The sequence below is a fragment of the Rhinatrema bivittatum genome, chromosome 6, assembly GCF_901001135.1.
Source record: "Rhinatrema bivittatum chromosome 6, aRhiBiv1.1, whole genome shotgun sequence".
Lineage (NCBI taxonomy): Eukaryota > Metazoa > Chordata > Amphibia > Gymnophiona > Rhinatrematidae > Rhinatrema > Rhinatrema bivittatum.
The window spans coordinates 318,932,644-318,952,503 of record NC_042620.1 but is presented as its reverse complement, the minus strand read 5'-3'; the positions used below and the strand labels follow the sequence as shown (position 1 = coordinate 318,952,503).

The 19,860-nt window shown below is 44.0% G+C and overlaps 1 protein-coding gene across 2 annotated transcripts in view; it reads left to right on the top strand.

Annotated features, from left to right (window-relative positions):
* ZC3H12B (zinc finger CCCH-type containing 12B) overlaps window positions 1-19,860 on the top strand; it is a 165,177-nt gene that overhangs the window by 121,742 nt on the left and 23,575 nt on the right. Inside the window, exons 1-2 of one of the 2 annotated variants that reach the window (XM_029607561.1) lie at window positions 3,738-3,851; window positions 17,823-18,652. In XM_029607561.1, coding sequence (XP_029463421.1) covers window positions 3,834-3,851; window positions 17,823-18,652 — 848 coding nt within the window. In that variant the 5' untranslated portion in view covers window positions 3,738-3,833. Of the gene's footprint in view, window positions 1-3,737; window positions 3,852-17,822; window positions 18,653-19,860 lie in introns of those variants that run through there. The other variant, XM_029607560.1, reaches the window with a different exon arrangement.

Sequence of the window (19,860 nt, the reverse complement as noted above, 5' to 3'; positions counted from 1 at the left end):
GGCCGCTGCCAGCACTAGGCGAACTAGGCGACTGCCTATAGCGTCACAGGTTTGGGGGTGGCCCAGTGGCCATCTACTGCTTCCATTGGACCTGTTCAGAATTGTGGAAAACCATTATCCTGACACCTGTGGCAGCTGCAGGACCTAGGCAATTGGACCTCCTTCTTCCAGCCCTCAGGGTCTGGAAGAAGAAATGTGTTGTGGGCCTGCACAGGCGGAAGGATGCCCAATCATCGCAGCTGGAAGGAGTGGGCCCGGAAGAAAAGACTGAGAGGGTCACACATTGCAGCATCGGGCTGGGCCACAGCTGAAGAGAGGCAGCATTGGCCAGGCCATGTGGCAGAAAAGAGGAGCAGCAGCAGATGGCCTACGTGGTCAAGGACAGGAGCTGTTTCTGCTCAACAAGGGAAGAGGGTAGAGGCCTCTGATGCCATGGAAATCCAAGAAGAAAGCTGCTGCTGCAGCCTGTAGGTAGGAGGGAGAGATAAAAAAAGAGTGTATGGATGTGAGCATGTGTGTGAGAGAGTATATGGAAGAGAGAGCTTGTGTGTGTGTGTGTGTGTGAGAGAGAGAGCATGAGGGAAAGCATGTATGGGATAGAGAAAGTATGTGTGAAAGGTGAAGGTCAGCATGTGAGGGAGCGAGCATGTGGGACAAAAGAGTGTGTGTGTGTGTGTATGAGAGCATGGGGAGAGTGAGGGTCTGGGGTAGAGAGAGCATGTGTATATGAGAGCCTATAGAGGAAAGAGCATGTATGTGTGTGAGAGCATGTGGGGGAGAGAGGAGAAAGTTTGTGTATCGCAGCTACCACCCCCCATCCCCCCCAAAAAAAGCCCAAACTGAAAATCAAAAGTTCCTAGGTATGGAGAATTTTTGTAATTCTTATTTTTAATTATTGGGTGGTGGTTGGTGTGTCTACTATTTTGAAATATTTTATTGGTGTTTGGGAAAGCTTTCAAAATTTGTATGAGTCTTTAATTGGATTTTTATTCATCAGCTGTTCTGAAATTCTTTTATTAGTATGATTTTACTATTATGATTAATGATTTATATAGCTTTATTTCTTTATTTATTTTATATTCCGCTTTTCAGCGCTTCAAAGTGGAGTACATTCAGATACTTGTAGTTATTTTTCTGTCCCCAGAGGGCTCACAATCTAAATTTGTACTTGAGGCAATGGAGAGTAAAATGACTTGCCCAAGGTCACAAGGAGTGGCAGTGGGATTTGAACGCTGGTTTCCCTGGTTCAAAACCTGCTGCTCTAATCTAATCAGGAGTAATGGTGATATTTCTGGCGTGTTGCAATTTACAATTCAGTTTTTGCACATTTCTATTTATACTTTCTGGTATCTTTACTCTGTATTTGGTGAAGGTATTTATCCTGCTTGCCTGACTGACGTGAAGCATTCTGATAGCATGTGGTTTCTCTGTAGAGGTCTGTAGTAGCTTGGCCTGTTCTGTTTTCCTGATAGGAGGTGTATTGATGTTTTAGAGTCTGGTGTAATATTTGCCTGTGTTCCTTTTCATAGGTAGGGTTCTTACTGTTTGAGTGTTGGCAAATAATACAGTGTTGATACAGGAGGATCAAGCCCACACCCAAGCCTAATGCCATAGGAGTTCCAAATTGCAGGATTGTCTGGTTGGCACCACAGCAGTGCATATAACTATAATAACATATTTTTTACCCCAGAATGTCATTTTTCATATAAAATCTGTTATCAATGCATAATTTTAAATTGTGTAGGGGGAGGTGGGGCACCAGGCTATGGTTAACTTAGGGCACCTAATATCCTTGCACTAGCCCTGGAAAAAGGCCATACTTGAATAAAACCATAGGGGTGGATTTTAAAAGGCCTGCGCGCGCCGGCGCACCTATTTTGCATAGGCCGCCGGTGCGCGTAAGTCCCGGGGCTTTCGAAAAGGGGCGGGAGGGGGCGTGTCCGGGGCGTCACCGAAACGACGCGGCGTTTCGGGGCGGGCCCGGGGGGCGTGGCGCCGGCCCGGGGCGTGGTCGAGGCCTCCGGACCAGCCCCCGGGACCGGAGGACGGAGCGGGGCTGCCGACAAAGGTAAGGGGGGGTTAGATAGGGCCTGGGGGGTGGGTAAGGTAGGGGAAGGGAGGGCGAAGAAAAGTTCCCTCCGAGGCCGCTCCAAAATTGGAGCGGCCTCGGAGGGAACGCACGTATCTTATAAAATCCAGCGTACTTTTGTTCGCGCTCGCGTATCTTTTGAAGATCTACCTCAGTGTGTTCTTGGCAGCAGACATTGCTGCACCTATGGTTAGACAGGGGCCAGGCAGTTCCTAGCAGAGCTGGTTCCAGGACCTCACTGGTGACTGACTCGGACTGAATGTACTAGCATCCCCCTCATCAAAATCCTTTTTCAGGAATAATATAGCATAACCAGTCACCTTATTACCGCACACAAAGTCAGAAGTGAAACTTGGACCCAAGCTCTAACCATGCCACCATTTGCCAACTTACCGATCGTTCAGTGAAATTAGCTGAGGGAGTCGCCTAGCAATCTCCTTTCATACAGGCCGATACAGTAAAAGTCGCAGGAGAGCAGGCGAGCGCCACTCTCCTGTGCATGCGATTTAGTATCAGCCCGCATGCAAATGAGGGCCTGCGGTAAAAAGAGGCGCTAGGGACACTAGCGCGCCCCTAGCACCTCTTTTTTGACAGGAGCAGCGGCTGTCAGCGAGTTTGACAGCCAACGCTCAATTTTTCCTGCGTCGGTTCTCAAACCCGCTGACAGCCACGGCTTCGGAAACCGGATGCCGGCAAAATTGAGCGTCCGGTTTTCAAGCCGCTGGCCGATTTTACATTGGTTTTTTTAAATTATTTTTAACTTTTGGGACCTTTGACTTAATATTGCCATGATATTAAGTCGGAGGGTGTACAGAAAAGCGCTTTTTACTGTTTTTCTGTGCACTTTCCTGGTGCCAGCAGAAATTAACGCCTACCTTTGGGTAGGCGCTAATTTCTGAATGTAAAATGTGCGGCTTGGCTGCACATTTTACTTACTGAATCGCGTGGGAATAACTAATAGGGCCATCAACATGCATTTGCATGTTGCGGGCGCTATTATTTTCGGGAGGGTTGGATGTGCATTTTCCACACACTATTACCCCTTAGTGAATAAGGTTAACATGTGTTTGCCAATGATATATATGATCGAGCTTTAAACAGCTTAACTAGTGAGAGATTGCTCAAAATCGAAACTTTCCAGTTTGCTTACTCTGTAGTTTCCTCTTCTGTCGTTCATGGTTTTAATAGATTTTAAACATTGTTTAAATATAAAATGCTCAGTTACTGCGGGCAGTGGGAACAGTTATGTAAGAGGAACTTTCCTAACCGGTGAACACTGATTTGGCGTCAGGATCACGAGGAGTGACACAGTCGGCAATGTTTACGGTTTGCTTTTAGTTTGGGGCTGTATCATTTGCAAACTGTGGTAGTGCTGCTTTTGTAAGAATTGAGGTTTGACAGGGCGTAGAGAGATGGTCGGTTTTAGGAATGGAGTACGCCGTCCGCCGGCTGAAGGGGTGGCTTGTCCCGATTACAGAAGGCAAGTATCGATAAAGTGACAAATCAAAACTGAAAAGCGAGTCGAATGGCTGAGCGGGCTGTGTCCCGCGTGTGCCAGAAGGGGGATTCCGCGGGCAGGGGCCGGGAGAGTTTCCCCTGCCCACTGACGTCACGGAAGGGGGCGCGGCGCTGGCAGGAAAAGGGAGAAGCCGGCCGTCCAGCTGCGCACCGCTGCACGCCAGCTCCGCCGCGCGCTGTGCCGACTGCTCCCTAAGGTATCGGAGGCATCGCAGCCACATAGGCTATGAAGACTTTTTCTGCTGTAAGTTTAAAATGATTTTATTGTAGTTGTTATCCTGATTAAGATGTGAACTGTCGTTACAAGAGAGCAAAAAGTGTGGAGGAGTCTTGACTGTAAGAGGTAACGTCTGGGCTGTGGCTCACAGTTAAACTCCGAGGGGCGCAGAGGAGGGAGTCCGCAGTTTGGAGACGATCGAGAACTTTTTGGTGCTTTATTTACAGGGGATCAAAGCTTGCAGAAAGCTTAAGCACATCAAAATGCTGGTTATTTTCCCGGCACATCTACTTATTGTGTTCACTAAGCAAATACATAGGCAGACGCGAAAATCTTCAGTTATTTATTAACAGGTGTTTATTTTATAAGCACCCTTATGCTGTACTTTAGTGTTATTTCTATAATGTATTAGAAAGTCAAAAGGAGTAAAAGTGGGAGCTGGACACTTGTCGCTCCTTAATGGTAGCTTCTTACAGTCTTACAGAACAAATAGTACAATCTATTACAGTATTAACCCGTCTATGTGTCATGTCCAGAGGAAATGAACTTTAATGAATCCTAGCAGTTTCCACATAAAGATCTTACTATCATCTCGCACTTCCTCCCAGGCAGTTAGCCAGACTGCAAAAATGAAAATTCTTCCTAATTTGAATAAAAATGTAAAATGTTTTACCTTTTGGGTGTATATTTTTTTGTAGTTTCACTAGCTCTTTTGTTTTCTATGATGTGTTGATTGCAACTGACTGCTGGTGGGTCAAAAGTGAGCACTATTGTCCTGCTCCGAACCCCATATTTTTTCCTTCAGTCGCTGCCAGGTATCCCTTTCCACCCCTCCCCATCTTCTCAGCCCAGGATTACATTTAGTTATTTTATATATTTATCTAGATTTTATATTTCACCTTTCAGCCGCCAAGGTAGTCACTCCTAGGGATGTCCCTGTTGTGCGTGAACCAATGTGGTCCACTTGCTGCCTCTTTCAGGGCTGATTTAATTCATGCTGAGGCTCTAAGCCTTGTCAAGGTCAATAGGCCCATAGTATTAGCAAAACAATATAAAACTTGAAATGTTAGTAATATTTTTGTATTTAGAAGCCCCTCATATTCTGAGGCCCTAAGCTGTCCTTTAGCTAGTTTGTGTCTAAATTCAGCACGGAGCCCTTTCCTCCCCTCACCCCCATTACAGAGCCAGGTGCTCCTGGGAAAGCCTGCTGCAACAGCTCTTGTGGCTGCATTACAGGGAAGATATACGGTATATTTTTCCTTTTTTTTTTTTAAAGTGAATTTTGGTGGTGCAGTTGCACTACTGCACTTATACACAAGCCACCACTGCAAAAGTATAATTTAGACACCATAGACATTACTTTATATAGAGATTGTCTCATTTTTGAGTAATTTGATTCATTCAAATGGGATTGCAACAGGCTTTGCAATGGGAGTAGTTTTGAATCATAGAGACAGAGATTAAGTGTGATCCGCTACACAGAGGTGGAAACAGGGAGGAGGTAGGCAACTGCAGATCAGTTAGTCTAACATCAGTAATGGGCAAAACTATGGAAACATTACTAAAGAAACAGAATTTGCATCACCTTGGAATACAGTACAGTTTCACAGGAGGAAGATCCTCCTGCCCGGATATACAGGATCCATTTCTTTTATGAAGTGACAAAGATGGATCAGGGAGGTGTAGTAGACATTGCCTTTCTAGACTTCAGTAAGACTTTTGACACTGTTCTGCATATGCAAGCTGGTTGTATGGGAGTGGGCCAAAGAGTTGGGAAGCAGGTGCTTGAGCAGCAGGACACAGAGATTGGCACTTAATGAAGTGCACTCTGCTGAAGGCAGTGGGGTTCCCCTGGGACAAGCACTGGCATGTCTTGTTTTCAGTAGTGTTTTTAGAGGCATTGCCGAGGGACTTGAGGGAAAAGTATGCTTAGTTGCAGCATTAGTAGTCTTCAAGTAAACAATTCAACTCCATTTATTATTCTCCCATTCATACTTTAAATGTTGCACTTGGTTTTTCCCAGACACTTATTTGTCTTGTTTGTCTGTCTTGATTAAATGATAAGCTTCGCAGAGCAGTTAACTCTCTGATGTGTGTCTGTACCGTGCAGCATACACCTTGTAGTGGTGACACGCTATATTTATTTATTTATTGAGTTTTATATACCATCGTTCGGTTTCGCCATCGCAACGGTTTACAAAGTTTCGATGTTTAACAGAGTGTTTAAAAATTCATATGCTTGTTAACATAGTTATCTTATTCGTTATATACGTATGGGCCGATACAGTAAAGTCCGCGGGAGAGGCGCACGTATAGGCCACTCTCCTGTGCACGCGATTCAGTATTCAAATTAGGGTCGGCGATAAAAATAGGTAAAAAGAGGCGCTAGGGACACTAGCGCGTCCCTAGTGCCTCTTTTTGGACAGGAGCGGCGGCTGTCAGCGGGTTTGATAGCCGACGCTCAATTTTGCCGGCGTCGGTTTTCAAACCCGCTGACAGCCACGAGTTCGGAAACCGGACTCTGGCAAAATTGAGCATCCGGTTTTCAAGCCTCGGGCCGACTTCAAATTTATTTATTTTTTTTAAAACTTTTTGTAACTTTCAGGACCTCTGACTTAATATCGCCATGATATTAAGTCGGAGGGTGCACAGAAAAGCAGTTTTTACTGCTTTTCTGTGCACTTTCCCGGTACCCAAAGAAATTAGCACCTACCTTTGGGTAGACGCTAATTTCTGAAAGTATTAGGTTCGGGGGGGTTGGACGTGCATTTTCGACCCCTTACTGAATAAGGGGTAACACTAGCGCGTCGAAAACGCATGTCCAATCGCGGGTTAACAGTGCTCTCCGCCGGAGCGCACTGTACTGTATCGGCCTGTTAGTTTGGTTGTAAATTGTACATTTTGGATTGGATCTGTATGTTTATATGGGCCGATAGGGAGGGAAGTTGTAGCATAGATTCATAGGGTGTTTTGGTAGGCTTTGGTGAACATCCACGTTTTTAGTTCTTTTTTGAATGTTTTTAGATTTTCTTGTGTTCTCAGTTCGGTTGGGAGGGAGTTCCCTAGTTCAGGGCTTCCTAGGGATATGGCTCTCTTCCGAGTTGAGGTAAGTTTGTGACAAGCAGGTGGAATTTTTAATAGACCTTTGTTAGCTTAACAGAGATTTCGGTTTGGTGAGTGGAGTTTTATGAATGCACTTAGCCAATTTGTTTGTTTTTCATATATTATTTTGTGTATTTATGGATAGTATTTTAGCTTCCAATATCGTTGGCCCTGATCAAAGTTGGGGAGATTTATCTCCCACCATATGGGGGAATGGTCAGGCCATATAATACATTCTATATCAGCATTAATAGTGTGATCTAGAAGCGTTTTATCAATTAGAAAATAATCGATACGTGAGTACGTATTATGCGGTCTGGAATAAAATGAATAATTCCTGCTATGAGGATACAACAGTCTCCAGACATCGACCAGTTGCCAATCCTTGATAAGTCGATTGAGAGACCTCCGATCCCTTTGAGTTGCTCCCCCCTTTCCTGAAGATGTATCTTTACTCACCATATGGGCCATATTAAAATCACGCCCAATTACTAAATGTCCCCCCTCCACTTGATGTAATTTCTGGTTAATTTCATCTAAAACCGTTCTCTGATCTGAGTTTGGGCAGTATACATTAACTAGGGTATACTTACAGTTATGCAGCTCAACTACCATAATTAAATAGCGACCATTTGGGCCAGTAATGATGTCAATAACCTTTGCTCCCAATGAATTAGCCAATAGAATCCCCACTCCAGAGTATTTACATTTAGGGGTACTGGCGGCATAGTTCTTTTGATCAAAAAAATGAGGACGCAAAAAATGCTCATGTCGCCACTTGAGGTGCGTTTCCTGAATGAAAACCACTTGGGCTTGCAGCCTAGATAACTCATTGCATAACTGTCTCCGCTTCATTGGGGAGTTTAAACCCTTCACATTGAGGGACACAACCTTAAGAGTAGACATCATGTAACCGCCTCCCTCTTCTCACCAATGCCCTCTCCTGGTTTGGATATTGTTTACTTAAAAGGAACTGTACTGCAAACAAACTGCTTCACCCCCTCCCTTAAACTCCCCCCCCCCTCCCGCAAAACAGTAATGTCGCCCCCATGAGGTCGACCCCTAACAGAAGAAGTCACATCTACTCCTCCTCTCCTCCCCATCCCGGTACGTTCAATAGCAGAACATTAGTATCCCCGATTCCAGCCCCAACAAGCTATATATATATAATAAAGCAGATTATTCGAGAATTTTGCCATTATATCCAAATGACCACAGTACTTTCATAGGAATTCCATGAGAAGATAAGGACCTGAGATTTCATGCCCTTTCAAGTTGATGGTAAATCTTGGTTCCGAGCCTCAGTGGACGAGTGTCCCAGCATATTGGATCCTGATGTCCGCTTCAATCGACGATCGCCTTTCCCTGCCCGTTGCCATTTTACGGGCTCCAGAGCGGGTAGTGACGGCGCTTTCGTTGGTGCCGTGTATACAATGTCCACTCCCTGATCCTTCAGCATGGTCACCGCCTCCATTACCGATTTAGCTCTGGATGATATACCTTTAATAGTGAATGCAATTCCACAGGGATAGAGCCACCGGTATCAATGATGTTCTCGCCGAAGGGCTGCGGTGACTGGTTGATACTCTCAGCGCCATTTTAATGTAGCGGGCGCTAAGTCATTATAGAGTGAGAGAGCATGGCCGTCCCACTCAAAAGCTTCCACTTTTCTCGCAGCTTTCAAAATTGCTTCCATGACTGGAAAATGAAGCATACAAAGAACAATATCCCGAGGGGCATTCCTGGGTGCCGCTCCAAGAGCATGGTGCACCCGCTCAATGAGGACAGAAGAGATTAAATCCGAAGCTTCATCGTTATCAGCTGCGGCTTTAAGAAGCGCGCAGCATATGAGCCGCACAGTTTCCATATAATCATTGTAAGCTGCGTCTTCTGGCAGGCCCCGAATGCGTAAATTATTTCGTCTGGAGCGATTTTCCAGGTCTTCGAGCTTCAACTCTGTCTCTTCTTGTAGGGTACGTAAGCTACCAATCTCCGACGTTACATGGTTTATACGCGTGGTGTGGTCATCTAGCAAGGCCTCGCTATCATCCACCCTGTGCCCTAGATCTTTAATGTCCGTACGGAGACCGGCAATCGCATCACGAAATTCGTCCGATAGTGTTTTTATGTCTTTTTTCAAGTCCAGAAACCAATTTTGCAGGTCTCTTTTATTAAAGGACTCTTCTCCACTGTCCGGTGCTATCATTCCTAAGTCTGGGTTATCTTCTGCGCCACGCGGTGGCGCGGCCCCGGAGGTCTCACTCAGCGCTGCAAAACGGGATCCCCCGGCATCAAAGGAAAATTGCTGTAGATCCACTGCTTTTTTGCGGCTAGCCATGTTGTTGGGTTTTTAGCTTCTGAACTATAAAGATCGCTGGATGGTTATACTGCTGAAAACAGGAGATATCTGCTTTAATTGCGTTGGGGAGTAGCGGAGGAAAGATTTAAGCAGCCATCTTGGGTGGATGACGTCACTTCCCCTTATGGATAGTATTTTATAGTCAATCCTGTATTTTATTGGGGGCCAGTGTAGTGAAATGAGTGTTGGAGTGATGTGATTGTATTTTTTCATTCCTGTGAGTATTCTGGCAGCTGTGTTTTGAAGGATTTGGAGCAGTCGGATGGTGGTGAGAGGTAAGTTGAAAAGCAGGGAGTTGCAGTAATCTAGGTTGGAGAAGATGAGTAGTTGGAGGACTGTTCTGAAGTCGGGGGAAAGGAAAAGTTTTAGGTTTCGTAAGGTTAGGAGTTTGTGATATCCGTCTTTGATTTTTGCGGAGATGTGGTTCTTGAAGGATAGTTCCTTGTCAATTATTACTCCTAAGTTGCGGGCATGGGTGACAGGGGAGATTGCTGACTTTTGGTTCGTTATGTTGAGTGGTGTTATGTGCGTAGGGTTATTCTTTCTGTCCAGCATGATTATTTCTGTCTTATCAATGTTTAGGATAAGTTTCATGTTGGTTAGTAGTTGCTTTATTTTGGTGAGGTAGTTGCCTGTTTTTTTTGTCTAGTGTCTTCCAGAGAGTTGTGTATTGGTATAAGTATTTGGATGTCATCAGCATAAATGAATATTTAGTAGTAGTTTGCAGATGATACTAACATTTTCAGCAGAGTAGAGAAGTCTAAAGGAAGAATAAAAATGAGAGGAGTTGAATAAACTGGAAGAATGGTCAAGGGTTTGGAAAATGAGCTTTATTGCAAAGGAATATAAAATCCTGCATTTGGGACACACAAATCTATTAGCCATGTTTCATTTAGAAGGGCAAGAACTGGAAACCACCTAACAAGAAAGGGTAGTAGGTGTAATCATCTCCGATGACCTCAATCAAAGTTGCCAGTTAATGTAATAAAGCATCTGGGACTGCTTGCTTGGTTATTGCCTCTGCATAGATCCCTTGCAGGACCCCACTTTGAGTAGTGTGTGCAGCTCTGGAAGCTATAGTAGGGACACTGTGAAGATGGAGGCCTACTAAAATGAACACAACCTACAAAGAAAGGCTTATGGTTGGAGGGGAAAAGAGATAAGGGTGACATGAAAGAAACGTTCACATCTTTTACAGCTTTTTGTAAAGTATGGGAAGGTGAAATCTTCCATTAAAGAGGAAATTCAAGGACTAAGGGGAAATGATGTGAAGTTGCACTGAGGGTGGTTGATGCCTGAAAACAGCCAGCAGGAGGAAGTAGCACCCAGAGCCCCAGAGAGCAGTGATAAAGGGCTGGTGGGGAGGGGCAAGTAGGACAGAATCATTGAGAGGAACATGCAGATGTGGAGGGTAGTGGTAGGAGCAAGGGAGAAAGGTTGGATGCAGTGGGAATTAGTGTGCTGTTCTGCTCAAAGTGGTAGAAACCCAGATAGAAAGTTTCAGCCTGGGCACACTGGATGAGCCAGTTGGTGTCCATTTGCCATCATTGTCCTTTACTGTGTATAAATGCAGCCACTTCTGGGGTGGTTGATTTGGTAGCAGCTTTCAGGGGAGAGGATCTAAAGGGATGAAGCACATTACTATTATTATTAGCTGTTCTTTATAGCATTAATTTGCTGATATGGGAGATGATTAACACTTACATCATATTGGGTTTTAACTTTCTTGGTTCACAACCCAAATGTTTTAGCATTGAGGACTGCTATCTGGAAGTATTTTAAATAACTTGTTGCTGTTTAATGTAAAGTTGGTTAGCATGCTAGAAGACAGCTTGTACTGTGAAAAAGAAGTCTTTATTCTGTCCATGAGCTGTGGCTTTCGTTATTAAAGGACGTGATCTCAGCAGCATGTATGTATACAGAAAACATATGAGCTGCATTCAGTTGTCTTTATCTTTATTTGTATTTATTAATCGCCCGTATCCTAGGCAATGTACATAAGCACAATCATATCGTTTGCATAAAATGGATAGTCATAATCCTAGATAAAATAAACATTTAAAAAATGCTTCTGTGGACTTAGTAAAATTGCATTGCTGAACAGCCATATTTTTAATGACTTCGCACTGTCTGTCATCCATAATGCTTCCAGAAACGAGTTCCAGGTCACTGGGGCAGCCACTGAGAAGGTGCACTCTCCGGTGGTACTTAGCCTGGCGTGAAGTGGTGAGGGCACGTCCAGGAGCCCTCGTTGTGCTGAATGAAGCTGTCTGGTTGGGCAGTATAGCTGTAATAGGGCATTACTCCATGGTGATGCATCAGAAGAGATAAGATTGAACATGATGGTTCACGTTCAGTCTTATCTTATATTTAATTTTCTCCACTACTGGGAGCCAGTGTAGCTCAAATAACACTGGCGTGATGTGCTCCCTTCTATTCGTGCCGGTGATCAGTCGTGCCGCGGCATTCAACAACAGTTGGAGAGGTTTGAGGGTCAAGGCTGGAAGACCCAAAAGAGTAGAATTACAGCAATCCACTAATGGTAAGATGGAAACCTGTCTCACTGTCCGGAAATCTGCTTTTTCTAACAGGTGTCTCAGGCCACACAGCACTCAAAGTTTGAAAAATCCTGCTCTGATTCTGTTTTTTACAAATGGGCGAAAAGGTAGAGACTGGTCAATTAGCATCCCCAGATTTAGAATGCTGGATTTCAGGGGGAAAGCGATATTATCAATCACGATAACATCATGGGAGCGCTCGTCCAGGAGCGGAGTGGAGATTTTTGAAAGCCTGGTTTCAGCTTTTTATTTTTTGTAAACTAATTTTCCAATCAATTGAAGTGCTGGAGAGAGAGGTAACTAACAGAGAGAGAGAGATGCAGAAGGAAGACAGAATTCCCTTGGCATGCATCATGCCCCAGATTATGGATAAAGAAACATTTTATTGTGAAGTCTTTTCATATGGTGCTGTATTTTAGTGTTATGTACTCTTCTGGGAGTATGTTAACTTAGCCTATATTTAAAAAAAAAAAAATCCCTGATCAGTGAATTCAGTATGTTTTTGTTTTCCTAGTTGCTGTTGTGAAACCGTAAGCTGAAACATATGAAAAGCATCCATCGCTGACATTAATGTATAAATCACAATGCCGAAGAAACACAGATGACGTGCAATTGCTTTAATAGCTTTGCTGAACAGATATAATGTTTTGTACAAACAGGGAACAAAAGCTCTGTTTATTCACAGAGCAGGTGCAGCACAGGCAATGCGAGAGCTGCCCTGCACAATCCTTTTGGTTTCCACGCCCATTCAGTCACTGTCCGGACTGCCAGCAAGTTGCCAGTTAAAGTCAATTGCAATAGGCATTTTTTCATGCTGCTGCGGGCATCTGCCCTCTGGAAACTGGTCTGAGACCACAAACTCACTACGTGTAGGCCATTGCTCAGCCTTCGGATAGTAATGACTTTCAGTCACTTGGAACGGGCAACTTGGAGATGGGTCCCTGAGCTGAGAATTAGTCTGCAGAGAGACCAGGCAGGAGGAGAAATAGCAACATCTAAAAACGTTTGAATATCTTGAAAGATGTGGCAAGCACAGTAACACTTGTACTCAGTTAATTAAAAAGGTTACTCTTTATTTCTTTTTTAAATTGTGTGTCATTCCCACAATTCCCCCCTGAACTTCAGGGAGAAGCCATGTTGCTTTGCACATGACACGGAAACGCATGAGATAAATAAATGATGATGATATTGATGTAAAAGTCACATAGTTGCTGGATCCGATAGGTTCGCACTGACTACATAAACCAGTCGGAGCCTGTTTCATGGGAGGTGATTTGTGACAGTTAAGAACATAAGAACATGCCATACTGGGTCAGATCGAGGGTCCATCAAGCCCAGCATCCTGTTTCCAACAGTGGCCAATCCAGGTCACAAGTACCTGGCAAGTACCCGAACATTAAATAGATCCCATGCTATAGTGACACATATGGCTGCTCCCAGAGCTTCAGGGCCATTGCAAAAAAGCAGTGGTAGGCAACTCTGGTCCTGGAGTGCCACAAACAGGTCTGGTTTTCAGGGCATCCACAATGAATATGAATGAGACATATTTGCATACAATGGAATCAGTGCATGCAAATCTCTCTCATTCAGATTCATTGTGGATGCCCTGAAAACCAGACCTGTTAATGGAATTCCAAGGCCAGAGTTGCCTACCCTTGCTATAGAACATAAAAATAATAATTTCAGCATAGAATTGCGAGTTTTTATTCAAGGTGAAGTTCGGAAATGTGTGTCGCATCTGAAGGTGGGACCTGTGTGATCCTGAAAGCTCATATTCTGCAACATCTTGGATTCTTCTGTTGTTGATCCTACAGAAGGTAGCACAGTTTGCAAAGAATCTGACTTGCTGTGTGGTATTCACAGTGGATGCCGCTGTCTTTTGATGGCCTTTTTTTAGATCATGCTCATTTCAGTGTGCTCCTGAGGGGAGAGAACAGAAAGGAGGAATGTATGTGAAATAAAAGTTTAGTTATCTTGTTGATGGATTTTCACTTTATATTTGATTGAGTTCTTTCGTGAGATGAGGTGACAAAATGAATCAGGGAGATACGGTTAACGTTACCCATCCATTAACACTGTTCTGCATAAAAGACTGATAAGCTGGTCATATGGGAGTGAAGCAGTGGCTTGAATTTCCTCTATAACTTGCTTGATGCCCCTTCCATTAGCACTGCAGCACTAGATGAGGTCCCTGACTGCTTCATCTGCTGTAGGTACATAAAATAAAAATTGAAATTTGCAATGGGGAAGCTTCTGCTACTTTGGATCGCTCCCAAAATATGACAACTGGCAACAGTTTGTATTAATTTTCAAGTTGAGGTTAATATTATTTAATCAGTCAAAATAGCACACATTGGGCTGCAAAGATTTTTCTGTAATAGTTTTGTATTTGTACTTCCTTTCCAAGGATAGTAGAGCTCTTTATCTTTTTGTAATGTGAGTGTCATGGAATAATGATGCAGATTATGTGCAACAATGAACACCTCATGGAAACACAAACTGAGTCCTGCACAGCCTCTAGAACAACATCTTGCACTGGTTCCTGTTGCTCTGGTTCTCTTTAAGGAAACTGGATGCCTCTTAGTCACAGGACCATGTGACAGTAGTTGACCTATGTGTATGATAAAACAACCTAAAAGAGCATGAGATTGGGGACCATCCCTGAGGGCTCCCTGATAAGAGCCATGTGGAAAACAGTATGCAAAAATGTTTTTCAGGAAGGATCAGAAACATATTTCCATCGAAAGGCCAGGGAAACATTTTGTAAAGCTCAGATCCTGTACCTGTTCTGTGGATGTGCTAAAATTCATTCCCACTCTCTCCCTGTGCTTTAAATAACCTTGATCTGCATATGTATATGTAAACTATTGGCACAAGGAATGCTCACATGCAAAGCAGCAGCTGTGTTACACAGCCGAGATCTGGGAAGGACCCGCTGTATTTCATCTGTTCCAGGCATCGGCCTGCCAGGGCTGGAACTGTTTATTGGAGAGAGATCCCTGGAAGTCACTCGCTCTGTGCGTCATGACCCACGGGTGCTGAGTGGCAAGTCTGACACCTCCAGGCCCAGGCGTTGCTGGTGTCTCTCCATGTGGCACCATCGCTAGGAATTAAAAAACTACACTTCAGCAAGTCGTGAGCCAGGTGGCAAGACTGCATCCCCATTCTTTCTGTTGCAAAAACAGGTACAACTAGTCATTAATCTTAGTAATGGCAGACTGAACACACTCACTAGCTCTTTATGTTTCACTGCTATTTATAGTACTAGGAATTAGATTTTGAAACAGAAGACCACAATAGTTCAACCTGAAGAATAAGGAAAAGTGGAGGATTTTCTAGAGGTGTGCCAGGGGTTCTTTGTTTTATCGGTAGAGTTTTGTTTCTTTGATATTTTTTTTAACGCACACTATTTTACAATAGTGCATGCTAAAACGTTCTGCTGTGTGCCATTGGCAGCGCTCAAGAAAAGATGACTATCAGCCCTGCCCCCAGACTAAACCAGCACAAAATATTTTTAACAACCTCCCCCTCCCTGGCTGGCTCCCCCCCCCCCCCCCCCCCAGGCTCCTCCTGCATCCTTCCCACCCCCTCAAACACCCCTCCTTAATGTGTGAACTTATCATCAGTCAGGCAGGACTGTGTATTCTAGTAGCACGCAGGTTTTCTAGCTGCTACCTTTTTTTTTTTTTTAGAATAAATCTTAATTAGTGGTGTATGTGATATTTTATTTGCTTATATTGCCCCTGCCCCAGAGACTTCCAAACCCTACCCTTGTGCTCAGACTGATCAGTAATCTAGCCAGGATAACACAGGGAGCGGTGAATAAGGGCTAAAGCAGGAACCGGGGATCCCAACTCTTCTCCGCCAATCCAGTTCTTTTGAAATTTTCATCCAGGTCCTGGTCCATGTGGGAAATATACGTACAACTTCATATGTCATATGTATAGGAAGTACACGAAACACTGGACTTATCTCTGACTTAGCACATCTAAGGTTTGAAGAGGGACGTAAGAACTTTTAAGAATTGCCAAACTGGGTCAGATAAAAGGTCCTTCTTGTTCAATGTCCTGGCCATGACAGCAGCAAGTAGAGGGCATGAGGTCAGTGGTCCATCCTCTGCCCGACCCTTCAGTTTCTAGCAATACTGGTTTATGTTAAATAACTTTATTTATTTATTTATTTATTTATTTAAACGGTTTTATATACCGACAACCGTTTGCACATCGTGTCGGTTTACATGTAACTTAAAACCAATGTATAAATAGGCATTGCCTTTACAAGGAACAGAGACTTGACCAATCTTCCCTATGCTTTAATAGTCTCTTTTTTGAATCCACTTGTACTGTTTTGTTTTGTTGTTTTTGTGTGACTTTATCACCAAATTGCCAGATTAGAAACTGTTAAAATGCAGCAGTGAAAATTTCACATCATAAGTAACTAATATAATTTCAAAATATAGTGCCCTGGACAAGGGTTAAGTGCCAAATGCTTTGGTTTTCTTCCTTGTTGGAACTTCCTAGAAAGCTACTGCAGGCCTTGGAGTTAACCTTGTGTTTGTCATTCTCATTCTCATCTGAGCTACTGAAAGCAACTGGGGTGGAGTGTTTGGGGTTTTTCATATAAAGGAACTGGGTTTTTTTTTAGCACAGTAAAGATAACTTTAGACTAGTTTTATCTTTTCTACATAGCAAGGTCACGTGTAAAAAAAAAAAAAAAAAAAAAAAAAAAAAAAAAAAAGTTCCACTTCTGCTTTCATTTTTGTGGCTTGAAGAGGGCAGTTCCCATGATAGAACGAGTGGTCTGCACCTTTCTGTTGGATTGACATAATACATTTGTGACTAACTTTCAAGATTTTGAGGCCCCCGTTATATCTCTTAAAAGCCAGTCACAAGTGGATTTGATTTTTTATATCCTGCCATTACAAAACTAGTTTGCCTACAAGAGATAATAAATAATATAGTATCATAAAATTGACTCAGCACTGAAAAGGTCTCACCCACAACATGTTTGTTGTCCTTTTTGTCTAAAACCAAAAAGAAATAGGAAAAAGGGAAGTCACCCTGAAGGTTTTCGAGTGGGAAATAGAGGGCCACTGAGGCCTCTGCTATTGCTCTTTCTGTGTTGTTTATTATGCATTTTGTAGATTTGGATAGCAAAAGGAAAAGTAGACAGCCAAATCTCCCTCCTTTTTCCCTGTAGTACTAATGTTCTCCTTTCTTAGTTCTTCCCTGCCTTCTTTTGGTCTTATCTTATTTTCCTGTTTTAAGAGAAATAAAAGATGGGCTGTTTTTTTTTCTATCCATATTGCACATCTGCCTCTTTCCATGCCTTGGAAGAGAGGCCCTGTGCCTGATGGCATTCAGGACAGCTGCACCTTAATTTTATTTTGTTCCATTCTTGGGCATGGCCAAGTAAGATGAGCTTTCAAAAACTTCAGGGAGGCATTATTCCGCTCCACTTAGCCGGTTAAGTTCCAAGTGTCTGAATATTTGGCTGCACTTAGCGGCAGCCACTTATCTGACTGTTCAACCGGCTAAACAGCCAATAAGTGAGGGATGGGATAGCGGTGTTGCGGGGTGGAGCTGCATATCTGACTAGCTTAGCTGGATAAGTGCCAATATTCAGCCTTATCTGGCTTAGTAACTATAAGATAACTGAACATATTCAGCGGTGCAGCCACATGGCAGAATATCTCGACTAAGTTAGCCAGATAAGTTTATCCAGCTAACTTGTTCAGCCAGATAGCAGCTGAATATTGGCCTTCAAATATCTACTTTACCTCAAGAATGAAATACAGTTCAGAAAGCAAATGGGGAACTTTAATAATTTGTTTTCAACTGCTGACTGTTTACTACAAATTATGACTATTTCTTTTGCTTTTGATAGTACCATTGCTGTTTCTGAGATTTTCACATTGACAGTCTGCATTTCCAGCCATTGAATGAAATGTCAGTACCTTGTTTTTGTCCTTCTTTGTAGGAATATATCTTGGCATTGTGCAGTCCAGAACATACCAAACAGGAGAGCCTGACACCGGCCCTGCGGAAACTTCTTTGCACCCTGCGCAATGTCATAGAGTATGAGTCACAAGCAGTGCTGGAAGTGAGGGAGAAGAGCGTGGAGATCTCGGGCCGACATCTGAACGTGATGACAGCCTGGTCCATGGTGGAGAAGCTGAGAATGGAGAAAAGGCCCTTGCGAGAAGAGCAGATGGCTGCAGCAGCCTCTGTCCAGGACCCTGGGGAATGCAGTGGCGAGTCTGATGAATGGACCAGTTCGGAGAGCGAGGCTGAACAGCAAGGAGGCAGGGAGAGCGAAGGGGGCTGCTGTGGTGGATCTGGAGGCAGCACCAGCAGTCATTATAGGAGCAAAGAGATCAACAAACCACACCGACAACTCTGCCGATCCCCCTGTTTGGACCGGCCAAGCTTCTCCCAGGGCAGCATTCAGGTGCTGCAGGACCATCACCTAAAGCCCCAAGAAGACAAAGCCAACCTGGATAAGGATTACCAAGCCAAAATGGACTTTGCCGTAAAGTTGGGCTATGCCAGTGATCAGATCCAAGCAGTCCTCAACAAACTCGGGGCTGATGCCCTCATAAATGATATTCTGGCAGAACTGGTAAGGCTTGGCAACAAAGGCGAAACTGAGGGGCAAAGCGTTGGGAGCAATACTGCAGGCATGCTGGTTCCCCGGGGTCCGTGCCCCAGGGAGATGGCAAGCCCAGAGGTTTCTCTCGAAGATGATGTGGTGGATAATACTGACAATCTGAGACCAATCGTCATTGATGGGAGTAATGTGGCGATGAGGTAGGACGGAAGCCTAGACTCCCCCGTTTTGCCATGCCGCATGGTCTGTGATGACTTGGCGCCATTTTTAAGGACATTAAGTATGTTTGGTGTTCGTCAAGTATAGACTAACAGCTTCTGTCGTTTCTGCCTGATACTGGTTTTGTATGTTTGCTTTTGTGTGGCATGAGTTAGGCTTCATTTTCTTACTTAAACTTTGTATTTAATAGATTTGCTTTGCCCATATCTGAGTTTTAGTAAAAGCATTAGGTAAAACAAAGGGAATAAAACTATGGATACAGATTTGCCCTAGAAATTTACAGTGACATTTATGCTAATTATGACCAAAAACCCCCAAAACTGAAGCTTCTGTCTCTCCTCATGTGATGGCAGTGATGTCTTGCAAAAAGCATGATCATGTGCCAGTTTACAGGTGCAATATAATGAGAAGCCTGGAAGGCCCAAGCAGAACCCAAATGACCGCCCATGAAACACCAGCTTGTTCTGTGATTACATGGAGAGGCCGTATTCTTCTCCCTCCCATCACCCAGCCTTCCTCTCCTCATCTCCCCCTTTATAACTAGACTGGTCACCTTTACTATAAAGTACAGCAGTACAGTGTGGGACAGCGACTGCATAGGAGGCAGAACTCCTGTGCTGCATTATTTATTTCTATTCTGCTTTTTGGCACTTAAAAATGGTACCATAGGTATTTTCCTATCCCTGGAGGGCTTAGACACAGAAGGGAAGAAACAGGTCCTAAGTTTGTATCTGAGGCAACGGAGGGTAACGTGACTTGCCCAAGGTCACAAGGAGCAGCAGCGGGATTTGAACTCTGGTTTCCCACCCACTGCTCTTAAGCACTAGGCTACTCCTTCAATGCTGTACCTGCCATGGACGTTCTGAGGCTTTGAGCATACATGCATACCTCCCTGAGCCTCAGCTTGCCAGGTATAAGTAGGGAATGATAGTAATGATAAATATTGCTCACATGCAGCCCCTAGCTCCCAGGAGCTTGCTCTCTGCATGCTTCTGAGGTGCTGTGAACGCTGTGAGTATAAACAGATGGGATACTGTTTGGTTGAAAAGCACTATATAATCCACTTGCTTTGTTTTAGCCTGGCACTTTCCTACTGCTCCTTTTGGGGTTCCAGCTATTGAGCTAGAGCACCATGAGCCTTCATTTGCAAGGGCCAACTAACCCAGCCTTTGCAGGACTGTCCTTAGCT